Source organism: Hyalella azteca, unplaced genomic scaffold (genome assembly GCF_000764305.2).
Source record: "Hyalella azteca isolate HAZT.00-mixed unplaced genomic scaffold, Hazt_2.0.2 contig11274, whole genome shotgun sequence".
Taxonomy (NCBI): Eukaryota; Metazoa; Arthropoda; class Malacostraca; order Amphipoda; family Hyalellidae; genus Hyalella; species Hyalella azteca.
In genome coordinates, this window is record NW_025941275.1 from 608098 (window position 1) to 622726 (window position 14629).

General features: G+C 35.9%; 1 protein-coding gene across 1 annotated transcript; it reads right to left on the minus strand.

Moving 5' to 3' along the window:
- Nucleotides 1–12: 12 nt before the first annotated feature.
- On the minus strand, nucleotides 13–13369 carry LOC108680643 (G kinase-anchoring protein 1). The gene is made up of 7 exons (XM_018169517.2): nucleotides 12995–13369; nucleotides 5597–5782; nucleotides 2507–2698; nucleotides 2136–2312; nucleotides 1319–1468; nucleotides 570–722; nucleotides 13–303 (listed from the first exon to the last, which is right to left on the minus strand). The coding sequence occupies exons 1-7, from the start codon at nucleotides 13163–13165 to the stop codon at nucleotides 289–291; spliced, it is 1044 nt and encodes a 347-aa protein (XP_018025006.1). The 5' UTR covers nucleotides 13166–13369; the 3' UTR covers nucleotides 13–288.
- Nucleotides 13370–14629: the final 1260 nt, after the last annotated feature.

Genomic DNA, 14629 nt, shown 5'->3' on the forward strand with positions numbered 1-14629 from the left:
AAAAACCAGACATAAACATTAGACCATTGTTCAACTCATTCATTGCTTCAGGTAAAATTAGAACATTTGCAAAGATTATCACAGGTATTTATCGGCTCTGGCACACAATATTCAGCTACTGCTTTAGCAACCTTTATGAAGAACGAAATGTTTTAATGCTGCACCATAAGGAAGAAAAAATATTCGTTACCAATATAACTCAAAAATCCTCAAATAAATCACCGTGTCAACTTCAAAGTTGTAGATTGGACAACGGAATATCGTCGAAGTCTAACCTCCAACACCTTATCACTTTTTGCGAGTCTGTAATGGAAACAACGAAATAAAATTAAACACTCGTACAACTTTCGCTAGCGTAAATATATTTGTCACTTCATGAAGTATTTCATACTTGTACGCAGTCAACTGGTAGAAAACGTCAGTAAAATAACAAAAAAAATACTCATTGTGGACTGTATCCAAGTTAGGCATCTTCTACGCCGGTCTTACCCACATACATTGATTGGACTCTGATATTTGATAGTGTGATTTCATAGGATAAATAATGCACATTACCTCTGAACTCTCACCTTTTCCTGCAATTGCGAGACTTTGGTCTTCTCCTGCTCGAGCTGTTCGCTGAGTTTGGCGACTTCAGCGCTCAACTCGTCGCGAGCTCGAGATACTTTCTCCAACTCGACGACGATCTCTCCAACCGTGCGCATCTCCGCAGCACCGAGCACCTGCACGCGATCATGGAAATTTATTGGTAATGAACTGACATCGTCATACAGTGAGTGCAGCGTTAGTGGTGAGGGATGAAGCGGTCACCAGCACACAGTGCAGCGTTAGTGGCGAGGGATGAAGCGGCCAGCACCATACGGTGCAGCGTTAGTGGTGAGGGATGAAGCGGCCAGCACCATACGGTGCAGCGTTAGTGGTGAGGGATGAAGCGGTCAGCACCATACAGTGCAGCGTTAGTGGCAGCAGCCAAACTTCTGTTATGTCTAATTTTACTCACAGAAATCTTTGAAACCATTGAGCAGGACAAGAGCATATATATCACACGCGTTCAAAAAAGTAAAAAATTAACTGAGAAGAAGAATGGGAGACTGGAGACCAGTTTAAAATGAATTTTCTGAGATCTTGCAAGTAGGACAGAATAAATTAATAAATTACTCTCTCTGAGAAAAAAGTAAGATTGTTAAATAATCACCAATAAAAAATTTGAAGTTGGTTGAATTCATTAAATTTCGTTGAATTATTTCACGAGTAGTTTACTGACACAACATGCAATGTAAACAAATGGTGCAGCTAATTATCAAGAAGGTTTCATGACCTCGCAAAGTTTCTTATTCCTGAGCTTGACTTTCTCGAGCGAGTCTTTTAGACTCTCAACCTCGAGCCGCAGCGCCTGGATCTCAAAGTCACGCTTCTCCACCTCGCTTATGGGCACGAGCACCGAGCCAGTGTTGGATGGTTGGGCAGCCTGGAACGAGTATAAAATATTTGTGTAATACTGCAGAGATTCATACGTAATGAGATGAATGAGATTTCTGCCGCACTATTGGTATTGTATTAAACAATACAACACACTAATATTCATCTCTTCAGTAAATGACTACAGGAGGGAATATTCCCTCCTGTAGTCATTTACTGAAGAGATGAATATTAGTGTAATGGATGAAGGAGTATAGGAGTAATGGATGAAGAGAAAAAAAGTGTTTCATACTTTCAATACTTACCGTTTCAATAATTTAAAAGACAAATGAACAATAAATAAAAAAGACAAATAAAACAGAAAAAAATAACGATAAATGACACTAATAGATACATTTGTTCTCTACTTCAGCTTGTGCACAGTTCAATTTCATGGCACGCAATATTTTGCCATCCCAGTTCACTCATTGCAAAAAAGTGCTCATTTTAATTGCGTTGGCCTCATCACAGGAACTAAGAGATAGAGGCAAGTTCTTCACCCAGCATATTGACGTTTGTGATAAAGGGAACAATAACAGTTACAAACACAGACACACTTGGCAACAACCAAGCTTCAAATACAGAGACACACGCAGCAACAGCCAAGCTTCAAACACAGGCAGCAACAGCCGAAATTCAAACACAGACACATTCGGTATACACAAAGAAAATCTCACCCTCTGTTTAGCAAGATGTTCAGCGTATTTCTTCTGTCTTGCTTCATTTGCAATGGTATTACGAACAGAACTGTCAAGATCAGAGAAGAAATTATCACTCTTGGGGGTCTCAGCCTTGGAAGTAGCAGACTTTTTGGTGGATTCCACCACCCCGTTCTGAGGTCTCTTGGCCTCGCTCTGCTCAACATCAAAGTCAATAATATTGACTCTGCTCAACATCAATATACGAGTCAATACCTAAAAAGTACAACAATGCAATTATGTGGCATAAGTAGTGGTTCAACACAACTATTTGGTTTTTGAAATTTAGGTTCCACTAGCCTTAGTAAGTTTACAATTGAGAGTACCTTTCTTCAAGTGGACAAACACACCTTCTTGTCATTCAAAGAATTGAATTCCGAAAGTGATATGGTGACCGGCTTATCTTTTTTCTTCTTTTTGGTCTTGGAATTTTCTCTTGGTTGTTGCTCAGCCGCATCAGGAGCAATTCTGTTAGCTTCATAATCTAATTTAGAGAGCATTAGAGCTTCCCTCAACTCCTTTTCATGGACCTCTTCTACGTACTGAAAGAGAAAAGCATAGAATTAACTCGCATTTTTTCAGTAGAAAAGTACAACTTGGATTGGCATGCTCGAGAATCATAATAGAGTAAATAAAATTATGAGGAAATAAAATAACATTAAAGTAGACAAAGTTATGAGTAACCTGACATAAAAATATTTAAAATTACATTCAGTAATTCTTTTTCATCGTGTTTCAATTACTTGTGACAACTATATATAAAATTTCGTCATAGAATAACTTTCTAATGTGCTCTTTTCCTAGACTTTCAGTGGTAGAAATGTCCCGAAATTTTCCATCATGTTTTAAAACCCTTTTGTGGGCAAGAAAAGAAATATCCAGAAATTGAAATTTCAGAAACCAGTGCAAGAAAGTAAGAAGTATATGAAATAATCACTTGATGTATTTTAAAAAAAAATTCATATTGGAGGTGTAAATTGCACTTTACAAATTTATTAAATGCAGTCCCTACACAAAATTCATTCTTTATAATTAAAATTTAGTTTATGCAATTGAAGATATCAATATTTAAATTCAATTTGATTCAATTCAATCTTGAAAGTTAACTTAAGTAGTTAAATATATATTTATACCATCAAACAGGGTAATAAGGGACGGGCAGGGTAATAAGGGACAGTGCTAAACATTTCGTAGAAATGTTATATATAGCAGCTAAACTAATTAAAATATTGCAAAACTAAAAATAGTGGCATAAAGTTCAACATTTTTCCTATCTATATAGCATAATGCACGTTAAATCATATCCCTGAAAAAAAGTGTGGAAAGCGAAATTTTGGAAAAGTACCTCTGCTAAGGTCTGTAGCCAAAAAAATGTTCACTGTATTAAAAAAATTTACTCTCATAAAAGTTGCACACTGGTGTTAGCTTAAGAACGTGCTCAACAGAATTGGCATAGCTCATTCCCCAAAAAAATGGCAGCCATATCCACATGATGGGATAATATGAGCACTCCTAAAAATGCATTTACAGTAGAACCTTGGTTAGCAAAGGCTCCAGTTAACAAAAAAAAATCAATTAACAACAAATAATTTGGATTACATTTACCTCACTTAGCAAAAAAAATGTTGCTTAACAAAAATTAATGCATCATTGGTCATCACAAAATTGTGCATAGAATGTCATAGATAGAATTATGCTCCAGGCAACTTAGAATGAAAAGTAATTAACCTAAGCAACAATTTTTTTCTCAAAAATATGATGGTTGTCACTAAAATATTCTTTTCTGTTTCAGGTATGTTTTTTACAATCTATTTTTACAACACTTCTCTTTAACTTCACTTCTTGTTTGTCTGTCTGTCTACTACAAATCTTGTATGTAATCTAAATTTAATACACTTCTACTTATCCTATCAATCTGAAATTTTGCACATTTGCGTAAAGTTGGAGACAATGCATGAATCAAATGACAAAATAAATAATTTTAGGAATAAAAATTTTTTTTTCAATATTAAAAAAAATGGAAAAAATAATTTTGTCCGCTACATACAAATCTTATAATTGATATTTGACACACTTTTACCTGTCCAATTGATATGAAATTTTGCACACTTGTGTGAAGTTGGAGACAATGCATGAATCAACTGACATAATAAATAATTTTGAACAAAATTTTATATATTAAAAAAATTGAAAAATTAATTTTTTAAATATTTGAAAATAAAATTAGAAATTCATTGTACATCTATAACATTGGAAACACTGGATTCTTTAGAAGTATTGTCTTTAAAAAGTACCGGTAATTTTTAAACGTATATTATTGTTGTAGTAAATCACTGGACTCGATAAAATGGTGCAAAATTACAGCCGTCTTGTAAGCCTAGCTACAGAAAAAATTCTTTGTGGCTGCTGATATGAAGTTTGCAGTGGACAAGGTTGTTGTCAATGTTCAATGGCATGTCCATGGATTAGGTAAAATCACATCAATAATACAGTAAAGTGTAATATCATGTCAATAAAGGAAACACAAGTAAAAATCACAGGAAATGTCATTTACATCATCTACAAAGGAAGAGGAGGTCTTCAGAATAATGTTAGTAATAGATGAGTACGTATACTCTGCATGCTTCAAACGTTTTAAAATCAGGTTTTATTCCAAGTGTCCCTCATTGCCCCGTTCCCAGGGTTAACTCAGGAGGCTTTTATTTTGCATCTGGCACCTTTCAATTAGCATATGAAATTTTTTCAGAGATGCCATATTATAGCCCTCACAAATGCCTTTAAAATGAGCACAAATTTTTTTATGAAATGTTTCATGATAATAAGTTATTAACAAAAAAAGCTGAAAACCGTCCCTTATTACCCCATTTGACGGTACTTCTGCCTTCTGAAAAAAATGCAGAAGGCGCATGAATTTCATAGTACGAGACATAACTTCCATTTCAATGCTCAAATTTTAATATTGGGGTGTGGTAGGTGGTGATACTAATGTATTGAATGATGGTCAGATAATTACCTAGTGATTGACAGAAGCATGGGGAGAAAGCTCCTAACACAAACCAGAAGACTTATTGGATCTCTTTGGGAGGTGGTTCTAAGTGACCATCTATGGTTACTTGCATAGGTATGGTTAAAGGGTTAATGTCTCCCAATAACTTGAATGGGAGAGTTTTCTTAACCCATTCATTTAATGTCTAATATTTCTTCTTAGTATACATTTATGATACACATATGTAGAATTTCAGGAAATTTCATTGAGATGTCCATCTCGTGAGAGTAATAACAATACTGACATTTGATACAGTAATCATAATACACCAACAAGTAGTATGGTGAGCAGTTAGGATTAGTATAGCCACCTAATTCATTTGCATTCATTAATAAACTTCATTCGAGGGAACACATAATTTTAAAGTCTTAGATTTTACCATTCTTTATGTTACCTTTTGGTCTCTTGATTGCCAGTCCTCAGAGAGAGCCTTGTTGCCATCCTCCACTCCTGCACCATTGCACATGTTATTTGACTTCTTTTTATCAGCAGCTGCTGCTTTGCTGGCCTTGGAAGCATTTTGACTTGCCCCAGCTGATTTTTTCTTAGGTTTGCTATCACCAAAGGCCAATGCTTGCAACTGAAAAGCAAAATATGTAATAATTATTAAAATAGAAATTGTGTAAAATGTCAAAATCCTAGGGATGTATTCATCAAAAATAGACTCATATATAATAAATAATTGCTTGTCTTTAGCATATAACATTGCAGCCCCATGGCATGGCTAGCCAATAAGTGCAGCTAACTTTTTCATAGAATCTTGCCATTCAAAATTTGCATCAAATACAAAAGATATTTAGTAATTTCAGGATTCTAAAATTGTTCAACCAAAACTAGCACAGATATCTAGAGCCACATGGACTGTGAAACTATGGATTCATAATCAGCAATGGTAGGCATGGTAATCACCAGAAAGTTGTGATACACATCTCAGAAACCTTACCGTCAACCGGGGTAACTCGGGACTGGCGGGGTAATTCGGGACAGTCCTCCGACACGGCGTAAAACTGTTATAGTAGCAAAACTAATTGGAATATTGCAAAACTAAAAATAGTGGCGTAAACGTCAACATTTTTCCTATCTATGTAGTATAAAGGGAGTCGAAAAATACGACATTTACTAGCTTTGAAAAATTAATAAAATGAGCCTAAACTTGTTTATGAAATGTTTCATCGTAAGAAGTTATTAACAAAAAACGCTCAAAATCGTCCCGAATTACCCCGGTTGACGGTAGTTCCCCAGCATTACATTCAATTCCAGAGATTCAAAGCCATCATTAAAAGCTTTAATTACTCATTTGAAGCATGACTGTAGATAAATTCCTTACCGTGTTGAAAATTTAGCATGAATTTATAAGATAAAGTCATCATATATTAATAGTCAGTAATACTGGAACCCAGGCTAAATTAACAGGAGTCACTCGCTTCAGATATAGCTTGTTAATTGGAATGCTATTGTTGAGTCCTAGCTTGCTAAATATACAAGTTTCTTTATGGATGAGATGAGTATTTAGATAATTTTTTAAGAATTTTTGAAGAATTATAAATGGGATGGCACAAAATTTGGTGCATATAAATCGCTCATAGTTAATTTTTTAAAGAAAAAAAAAGAGATATTTTAGGTTGTAATTTTTAAAAATTATCTGTGAAATTATAATATTCAATTGCCAATTTTGAAAAAAAATCCTAATAAGGCTCATAGGCTAAAATATAGTATAGTCTGATGGGGTAAGATGGGATCACAGCCTTCATGGGGTAAGAAAGGACCAGCCTATGACATGCACACTGATTGCACTGAGTTCAATTTGATATAAGAATCTGTTAGAGCAACCATTTCCTGTCATTTCAGTGTTTGTTTCAACAATGTACTGCAAATAATGAATTCTAGGCAATATTTTTTAACCTATGTGGTGATAGGTCAGAAAATAGTTAACCTTATTGGGTAAATAAGCTCTGTCAAGTGACATAATATTTTTTTGCCAGGTTTGTGGATGGGTATTCAGGTAACCTCAAGTAAGAAGTAACTTTTGAGCCATACCAGACATTCCTACCAGTTACCCTTACTGCCTGATGTGCATTCTAATATGGGGGTAAAAAAGGACTGGACATGGGGTAAGATGGGACCACCAAATGGTTCAGTTTCATCCCACAAGTTTCATCTTACCCTCAAATGGTCCTATTTTACCTCATAGATTAAAATTATTCAACAGACATGCATACTGATTGCACCGAGTTCAATTTGATATAAGAATCTATTAGAGCAACTATTTCCTGGTAGGTTCAAGGTTTTTCATTTATTCATGGTATAGGTGCTACGAGCTTGTTAGTGATTTTGGTCCTGTCTTCCCCCATCTCTGACTGTATACTGAACTAGTGAAACTTCCAGTTCATAGGATCTACTTTCAAAGCCTTCCTGCTATTTTTAAGCTATGAATTTCCTGCTAGATGAATTACCTTCTATGTAATTATTAACATCAGTTACCTCCTATTTAATTATTAACATAAGCTTTGGGATTCCAAAGTCATCATTAATAAATATGTCACTTTTGAGCCATAATATTTCAGTATTAAGTAAATTGATTAAATTCCCTAATTAGGCATAAGCCAGAGCCTCTCATGTGAATCAGAGAAAAACACTCATGAATCTGGCCAATGTCACCCACACTCAGGATGATGTATGTTTTCGGTGAATTTTCCCACGCATTTTCACTTTTTTTAAGCTATTGCTGTGCACAGTTGGCGCAATGTAATGAAAATTTATTATCTTCGCGCACGTGTTCGCGCAATCCCGGCCATCTTTATTTTGGAAGAAATTTTCTCCAAAGTCATATGGCAACACTGAACACCGTCTGTTTACATTTCGTATGTATAACAGCCGCAGTTTACGATTACCGTACCGTAAAATGGGGTAACTTAGACCGGCGGGATAACTTAGACCACTTTTCATTTTTTTAACAAAAACCCCCACAACTCAAAAACTATTTGACATAGAAAAATTTTGTCAATGAGCATTAAAGGCCTAATACTGAGGCTACATAACACAATAGAAAGATTTGAAAAGTTTGCATATCTAATAGGTTAAAAAATTAAAAATGTGACCCATGAAAAAAAGCTATTATTTAAAGCCTGTCAGAGTACCCCCTCCAATTTTTTTATTTTTTGGTTAAATAACTCCAGGTTTTGATGCATTGTAGTAGAACTCTTCTAGTTACATATGCAAATGACAAATTTGAGGAAAGTGTCATAGTTTGCAAATGGGGGGCACCGCCCCATAATGAGGGAAATGTGACTACCTAATGGCAGCCCTGATGGGGTAATATTGACTGGCTTGGAAATTAAGTTAAAATTACCATATAACAGACTCTGTAGAGTCTGAAACATAAAGAAAAAACATAAATAGGCTGTCAAACATAAAATATGTTATATATGGTAATTTTATATTAACTTCCAAGCCGGTCTATGTTACCCCATCAGGGCTGACATTAGGTGGTCTAAGTTACCCCATTTGGGGGCGGCGCCTCCCATTTGCAAACTATGACACTTTCCTAAAATTTGTCATTTGCATATGTAACTAGAAGAGTTCTACTACAATGCATTGAAACCTGGAGTTATTTAACCAAAAAATAAAAAAATTGGAGGGGGTACTCTGACAGGCTTTAAATAATAGCTTTTTTTCATGGGTCACATTTTTAATATTTTAACCTATTAGATATGCAAACTTTTTAAATCTTTCTATTGTGTTATGTAGCCTCAGTATTAGGCCTCTAATGCCCATTGACAAAATTTTTCTATGTCAAATAGTTTTTGAGTTGTGGGGGTTTTTGTTAAAAAAACGAAAAGTGGTCTAAGTTACCTCGCCGGTCTAAGTTACCCCATTTTACGGTACATCCTTTACCGGCTGCAACGTTGTGAGGCCTCCTCAAGATATCCTTTGCTCACCGGAGAGTGACGCGTCTCTACCGGCGACCTCGGAAACGTTCATGCGGGGCACAAAGCTTATGCAGCCTTCCCAAGATCTTCCTTGCTTATCGGTGACTGGGAGTGATGAGTCTCTACTGGTGTCAGTAGCGACCTTGTAACTTCTACTGAGCACAACGTGTTCTACTGAGCACAATGTGTCTTTCAGTAGATTCCTCTTGCTTATCCGTGAGTGACACGCACAATTAACAATATTGGGATTTTCTCTGTGTTGCCTGACGTAACGTTCATGCCGAGGCTGATTTCTGATGACCTGCATACCTGTTTCTAGTTTCCACTTGCCTGGAACGTTTTTTTTTTTCAAGGCGGAACGCTTTTTTTTAAGTGAACCTCTAATCTTAGATTTCCACTCTGTTACCCCATCAGGGCTGCCATTAGGTAGTCACATTTCCCTCATTATGGGGCGGTGCCCCCCATTTGCAAACTATGACACTTTCCTCAAGTTTGTCACTTGCATATGTAACTAGAAGAGTTCTACAACAATGCACCAAAACCTGGAGTTATTTGGAGTTATTTTACCAAAAAATATAATTGATTTTACCACCTGGTCTAAGTTACCCCAAGAGCTGGGGTAACAAAGACCATCACTTTTTTTTAAATTACATAAAGTCTATGAGAGACAGGAGCCAGAAATTTAAGGTGAGTGAAGCTAGAGTATAGACCTGTAATTCAAGTTTAATTTAGCTAGTAAAAAAATGGCATCATTTATAAAAAAAAGTGGTCTAAGTAACCCCATTTTACGGTACGTTCCGTATCCGACAAGGCGGACAACCGGAAGAGTCAGAAGTAACCCGGACATGTCTTACTTACATTTTATTATTGTCAGTTCGACTCGCGTAGTCAATATAGGCCTACTTGGCTATATTGTTGACTAAAATAGCAGAACTATTTTAGCTTTCTAAAGTACGGCGCACGGCGCATTTTTTTACCAATGTAGTACGGCAGTATGGAATTCTGTATAGGTAATATATTATCATGTTAACAAAAGAATGTGTATCGAAAAATTTACCACCTTACACCTTCCACCGAAGTGACAATTGATACTCAATTACTCATACTCTTACACTGAGCTCGTCAGAAACTGCGGGTGCGGACACCCGGACAGCTGCACTTCCTCTAACTCGCTTGCGTGTGGTTCAAAAACCGATAAAAAGTAGGCGACTCTTCCCTCCAATACATCACTAGTCGTGTATCCGTATCGACAAATTTGTAATGAATATGTTCCAAAATAAAGAATAAAAATTACGTATACTTTCGCAGAAAATTCTCACGATTTCACCAATACCAACAAAGTTCTCGAATCCACACAGAATGATGGGATAAACTGATAATCTTTCACGGCGTATGGCAACATTGTGTTGACTGTTGACATTAGACAAGACGGTGTCAGACACCTTGTTTTGGTCTTGTAAAGTTCAATTTCATAATAAATAAATTTGATCCACATTTCACAGTGACATTTAAATGATGGAAAATTGTTTCAATGAAATCAACCATGTCAAACTAACGGAATAATTTGTTATAGTTTTAGGCTTCCGAAAATATTTCAAATCTCTATCAGAAATATCATAATTAATCATTCTCTTGCATTGACTATATTAACGTTATGATCCGTGCCGCCGCTGCCGCGCCGCGATCGTCATTTGTTTTTGCAGTTGCATGCCGGGCAACTGCTTTTGTTGTTCTGTGTATTCTCGCTCCCATGAATTGCGTGTTTAGTGTATGCATCATCAAAAAGTATGCTTGACAGCGTAGTCACGGTAGCTGTAATTACTTTATTAAGTTTACTTCTTTGCAGTGATATTAAGAAAGAAATCTTTAACGAACTAATAATTTGTATAATTTTAATTGTTGAGTGGAAGACGCGCCTGCAGCCTTGCTGGCACGCAACATTCCAAGTGAGTTAGCCTACTTTATAGAAACTTAGCATACCCATACGTGTTTTAAGCCTATAAGAAGTTCATTTTTTTGCCTGAAATAATGTTGTATCGAAAAACTAGTGTAGGTGTATCGGGAATAATATATGAACAGTCAATATTAGAATTCCATCCTGTAGTACGGCGCACCGCGCAGGTCGTTAAAATGACGAAATAAATTCCCGTGCACCTGGCACATCTTCCTGACCATGGAATGTCACCCTTTCCTCATATCTCATTTCTTCAGCTAAAATAAGAAAAACAACCTCTTTTTACCCACAATTTTTTAAAATAATCTGTAAAATTATCTTTTTACAAGCAATTTTGGGAAACTTCTGCCTAATAATAGCTATTTCACATTAGAATAGCCTGATTAGATTTTCATTTTGACATTATACCTAACATCAATTTTTCAGAAAAAAAATAACAAGCAGGATTTTCCTAATCCTGCAAGACTGAAGATTATACTGATCAAATTGAATTAAAATAAGCTCGACTTATTTAAAATTACAACTAGGTATACTTGAACTAGGGATAGTAGGGATTAGGGAAGAACTAGCATCTGGTCTACGGGACAGGTTACAGTCCATAGTGGCCATAGTCTAGTCTGGAAAAGTCCTATTTTTGTCTGAAATATCGCGGCTCTAATATCATATAATTTCAGTAGGTATGAAATATCGCGGCTCTAATATCATATAATTTCAGTAGGTATGAAATCTCGCGGCTCGAATGTCATAAATTTTTGTTCGATTAAAAAATCGCGGTTTGCACTTCGCAAACATGTCATTTCATAAAATTTTCAACTTACGCAATCCACATCGCTTTACCGTTTCCGCCAAAAATATCTTGCAGAAAAAACATAAACATCGTAATGTAAACAAATAAACAAAACGTTTGTTGAAGAAGTTTGACTGTTTAAGGGTAAAATTAGAGATTTGGGGTAACACGTGCATAAACTTTGTAAATAAATTCGCATTCGCACCTCATAAATGGCTTTTCATGGCCGAGATATGGAATTCACGGCTTGGTGAAACATAGTGACAAACCAGAGATTTTTTAGAATCAGTTCATTTTTAATTTCCTCGTTTACTCAAGATTTTAACCAATTTCTCAAGTATGATAATGCTGGTATCCATGATACTTTACTGGTCTACTTATAGGACTCAAAAATGAACTTGAGGGAGAGTCTAAAAAACTCTCTGCTTTGCCACTATGCATGATACTTTACTGGTCTACTTATAGGACTCAAAAATGAACTTGAGACAGAGTCTAAAAAACTCTCTGCTTTGCCACTATGTGGTGAAATAGAATCACGGCTCGTAGAAATGGAATCACGGCTGGCAAATCCATAAAACCACGGCTCGAAAAATTCAGTCACGGCTCGCCAAGTAGATATATTCCATACTAGGGCCCATAGTGACAAACCAGAGATTTTTAGAATCAGTTCATTTTCAATTTCTTCATTTACTCAAGACTTAAATCAATTTCTTATGTAAGATAATGCTGGTATCCATGATACTTTACTGGTCTACTTATAAGACTCAAAAATGAACTCGAGGGAGAGTCTAAAAAACTCTCTGCTTTGCCACTATGAATTAGTGGCAAACCAGAGATTTTTTTAGAATCAGTTCACTTTTAATTTCCTCATTTACCCCAGATTTTAACAGATTTCTTATGTATGATAACTCTGGTATCCAAGATACTTTACTGGTCTACTTATAGGACTCAAAAATGAACTTGAGGAAGAGTCTAAGAAACTCTCTGCTTTGCCACTATGGACTTACACAGGTGACGGGTAATTTTGAAAATAAGAAATTTGTCAAGTCTGATACTGTGAATTTGAGAGTTCCATATAAAATTTTGTTAATTTGACATAAAAGAAGGTGGTTTCATACATACCGATTGAACTTCTTTAGCTTTCTTATTAGCTTTAGGCTTGGCACTAGTTTTCTTAGCAGGAGCAGGAGGCGGTGTTTCAGCTTTAGACTGTTTTTCAGGCTTTCTTTTTAAATGCATATCATCCAAATCAACATCACTACCCAAAACGCTGAATCCAAAGTATTTCGACATTTTTGACAGCAAACGTTCAAGTTTCAACGCCCACGCAATGTCGCAAGAACCTTTTCAGTTTTCGACTGGCAATCGAGTCCTGCCACTGAGTACTGACATCGGCATGAAAGAGATCAAATAGGTTGGGGAAGCTGCAAATACCTGTACTACACGACAGACGTACGAAGCATGTATCCTGTGTTCCGAGACATCACCTAAACATTTCTTGTCAAATATCGGTTGAAATTTAATCCTTGGAAAAAATTCACTTTTTCGTCAGACTTTTCCCACGCAAACTGCAACACGGTACAAAATCGTATAAAAATGTCTTGGAAGCGAGAGTACCGGGATTCAAAGTATCAGATTTGAAAGTTCAGAGTAGCAGGATAAGAGTTACGTGAGTAGTAAATTGCGTTTTCCGTTGAGTCGACGTCGAATGATTGCTGGGACTAAATTTTAATGAATAATGATTGGCAATGTCGTTCGAAAAATGCATTTTAACAGCAGCAAAATAAACAACAAACGATATACTTCTGCTAGTTGAAAATTAAGTTAGGTTTTCCGTATTAAAAAGAAAATTATTGATGAATAAAATTGAAAAAAATACCCTCCGCAGCGTACTGATATTATCTACTTATATTTCAAATTTGAATAAAATCCGTTCATAATTGAAGGAGTTATGAGTGCCACAGTTGAAAATGAAGTTCGAGCTCGCAGGCGAGTTCGCACGCGAGTTCGCTGAAGTGTCGAATCGGTCACACTAACAAATAATAGGCAGGCAATGGTGATGTTATTCGCTGTTTTCCTGTGTGATTTTATTCCATGAACACTTGACACGTTGATAGTAAATTATTGTCCAACACTTTTTGATTAAAAATATTTAGCTATTTTCTTGTTTCTAACAAATTTTGATACCTACCCACTAATACTAGTGCTGGATGTGCTCTTCCACGCTTTATAAATCGCATAACATGAAAACGGAAAGCTTAAAATATTGACGTCGTTAAAAATTATAAAAAAAATTAATCGATATTGTGGTGGGAAGGGAGGTGCTATAGACATTTAATTAAATATAAAATGAAAGTTCAATTCAAATTAATGCCCTTTCAAGTCATTAATTGAAGTTATCGTGACCCAAAATGAAATCAGAGCAAAAAAAACAGTCACCCTTTCAGAAATATTAACAAATTTTAGATTTTTTTCACACCCGTGTAATCACTGTTAAACTTGTAAGAAAAGCAGACTGGGTTACCAGTTTTTCCCGGTGCTGTTTTGCGGTCGTTCCTGTGTGACGGATAAATGACCGTGTGGCGAATAGTTGATTGATTGGCGAATAGTTGACGAATAATTGATCGATTGCGGCGAATAATCGATTGTTTGCAGGAGGCGAATAGTCGATATATGGTGAATAACTAATCATGTGCACGTGACGAATAAGTGATCGTCTGTGTATGACGAACATGTGATCGCTCACACATGGAGAAT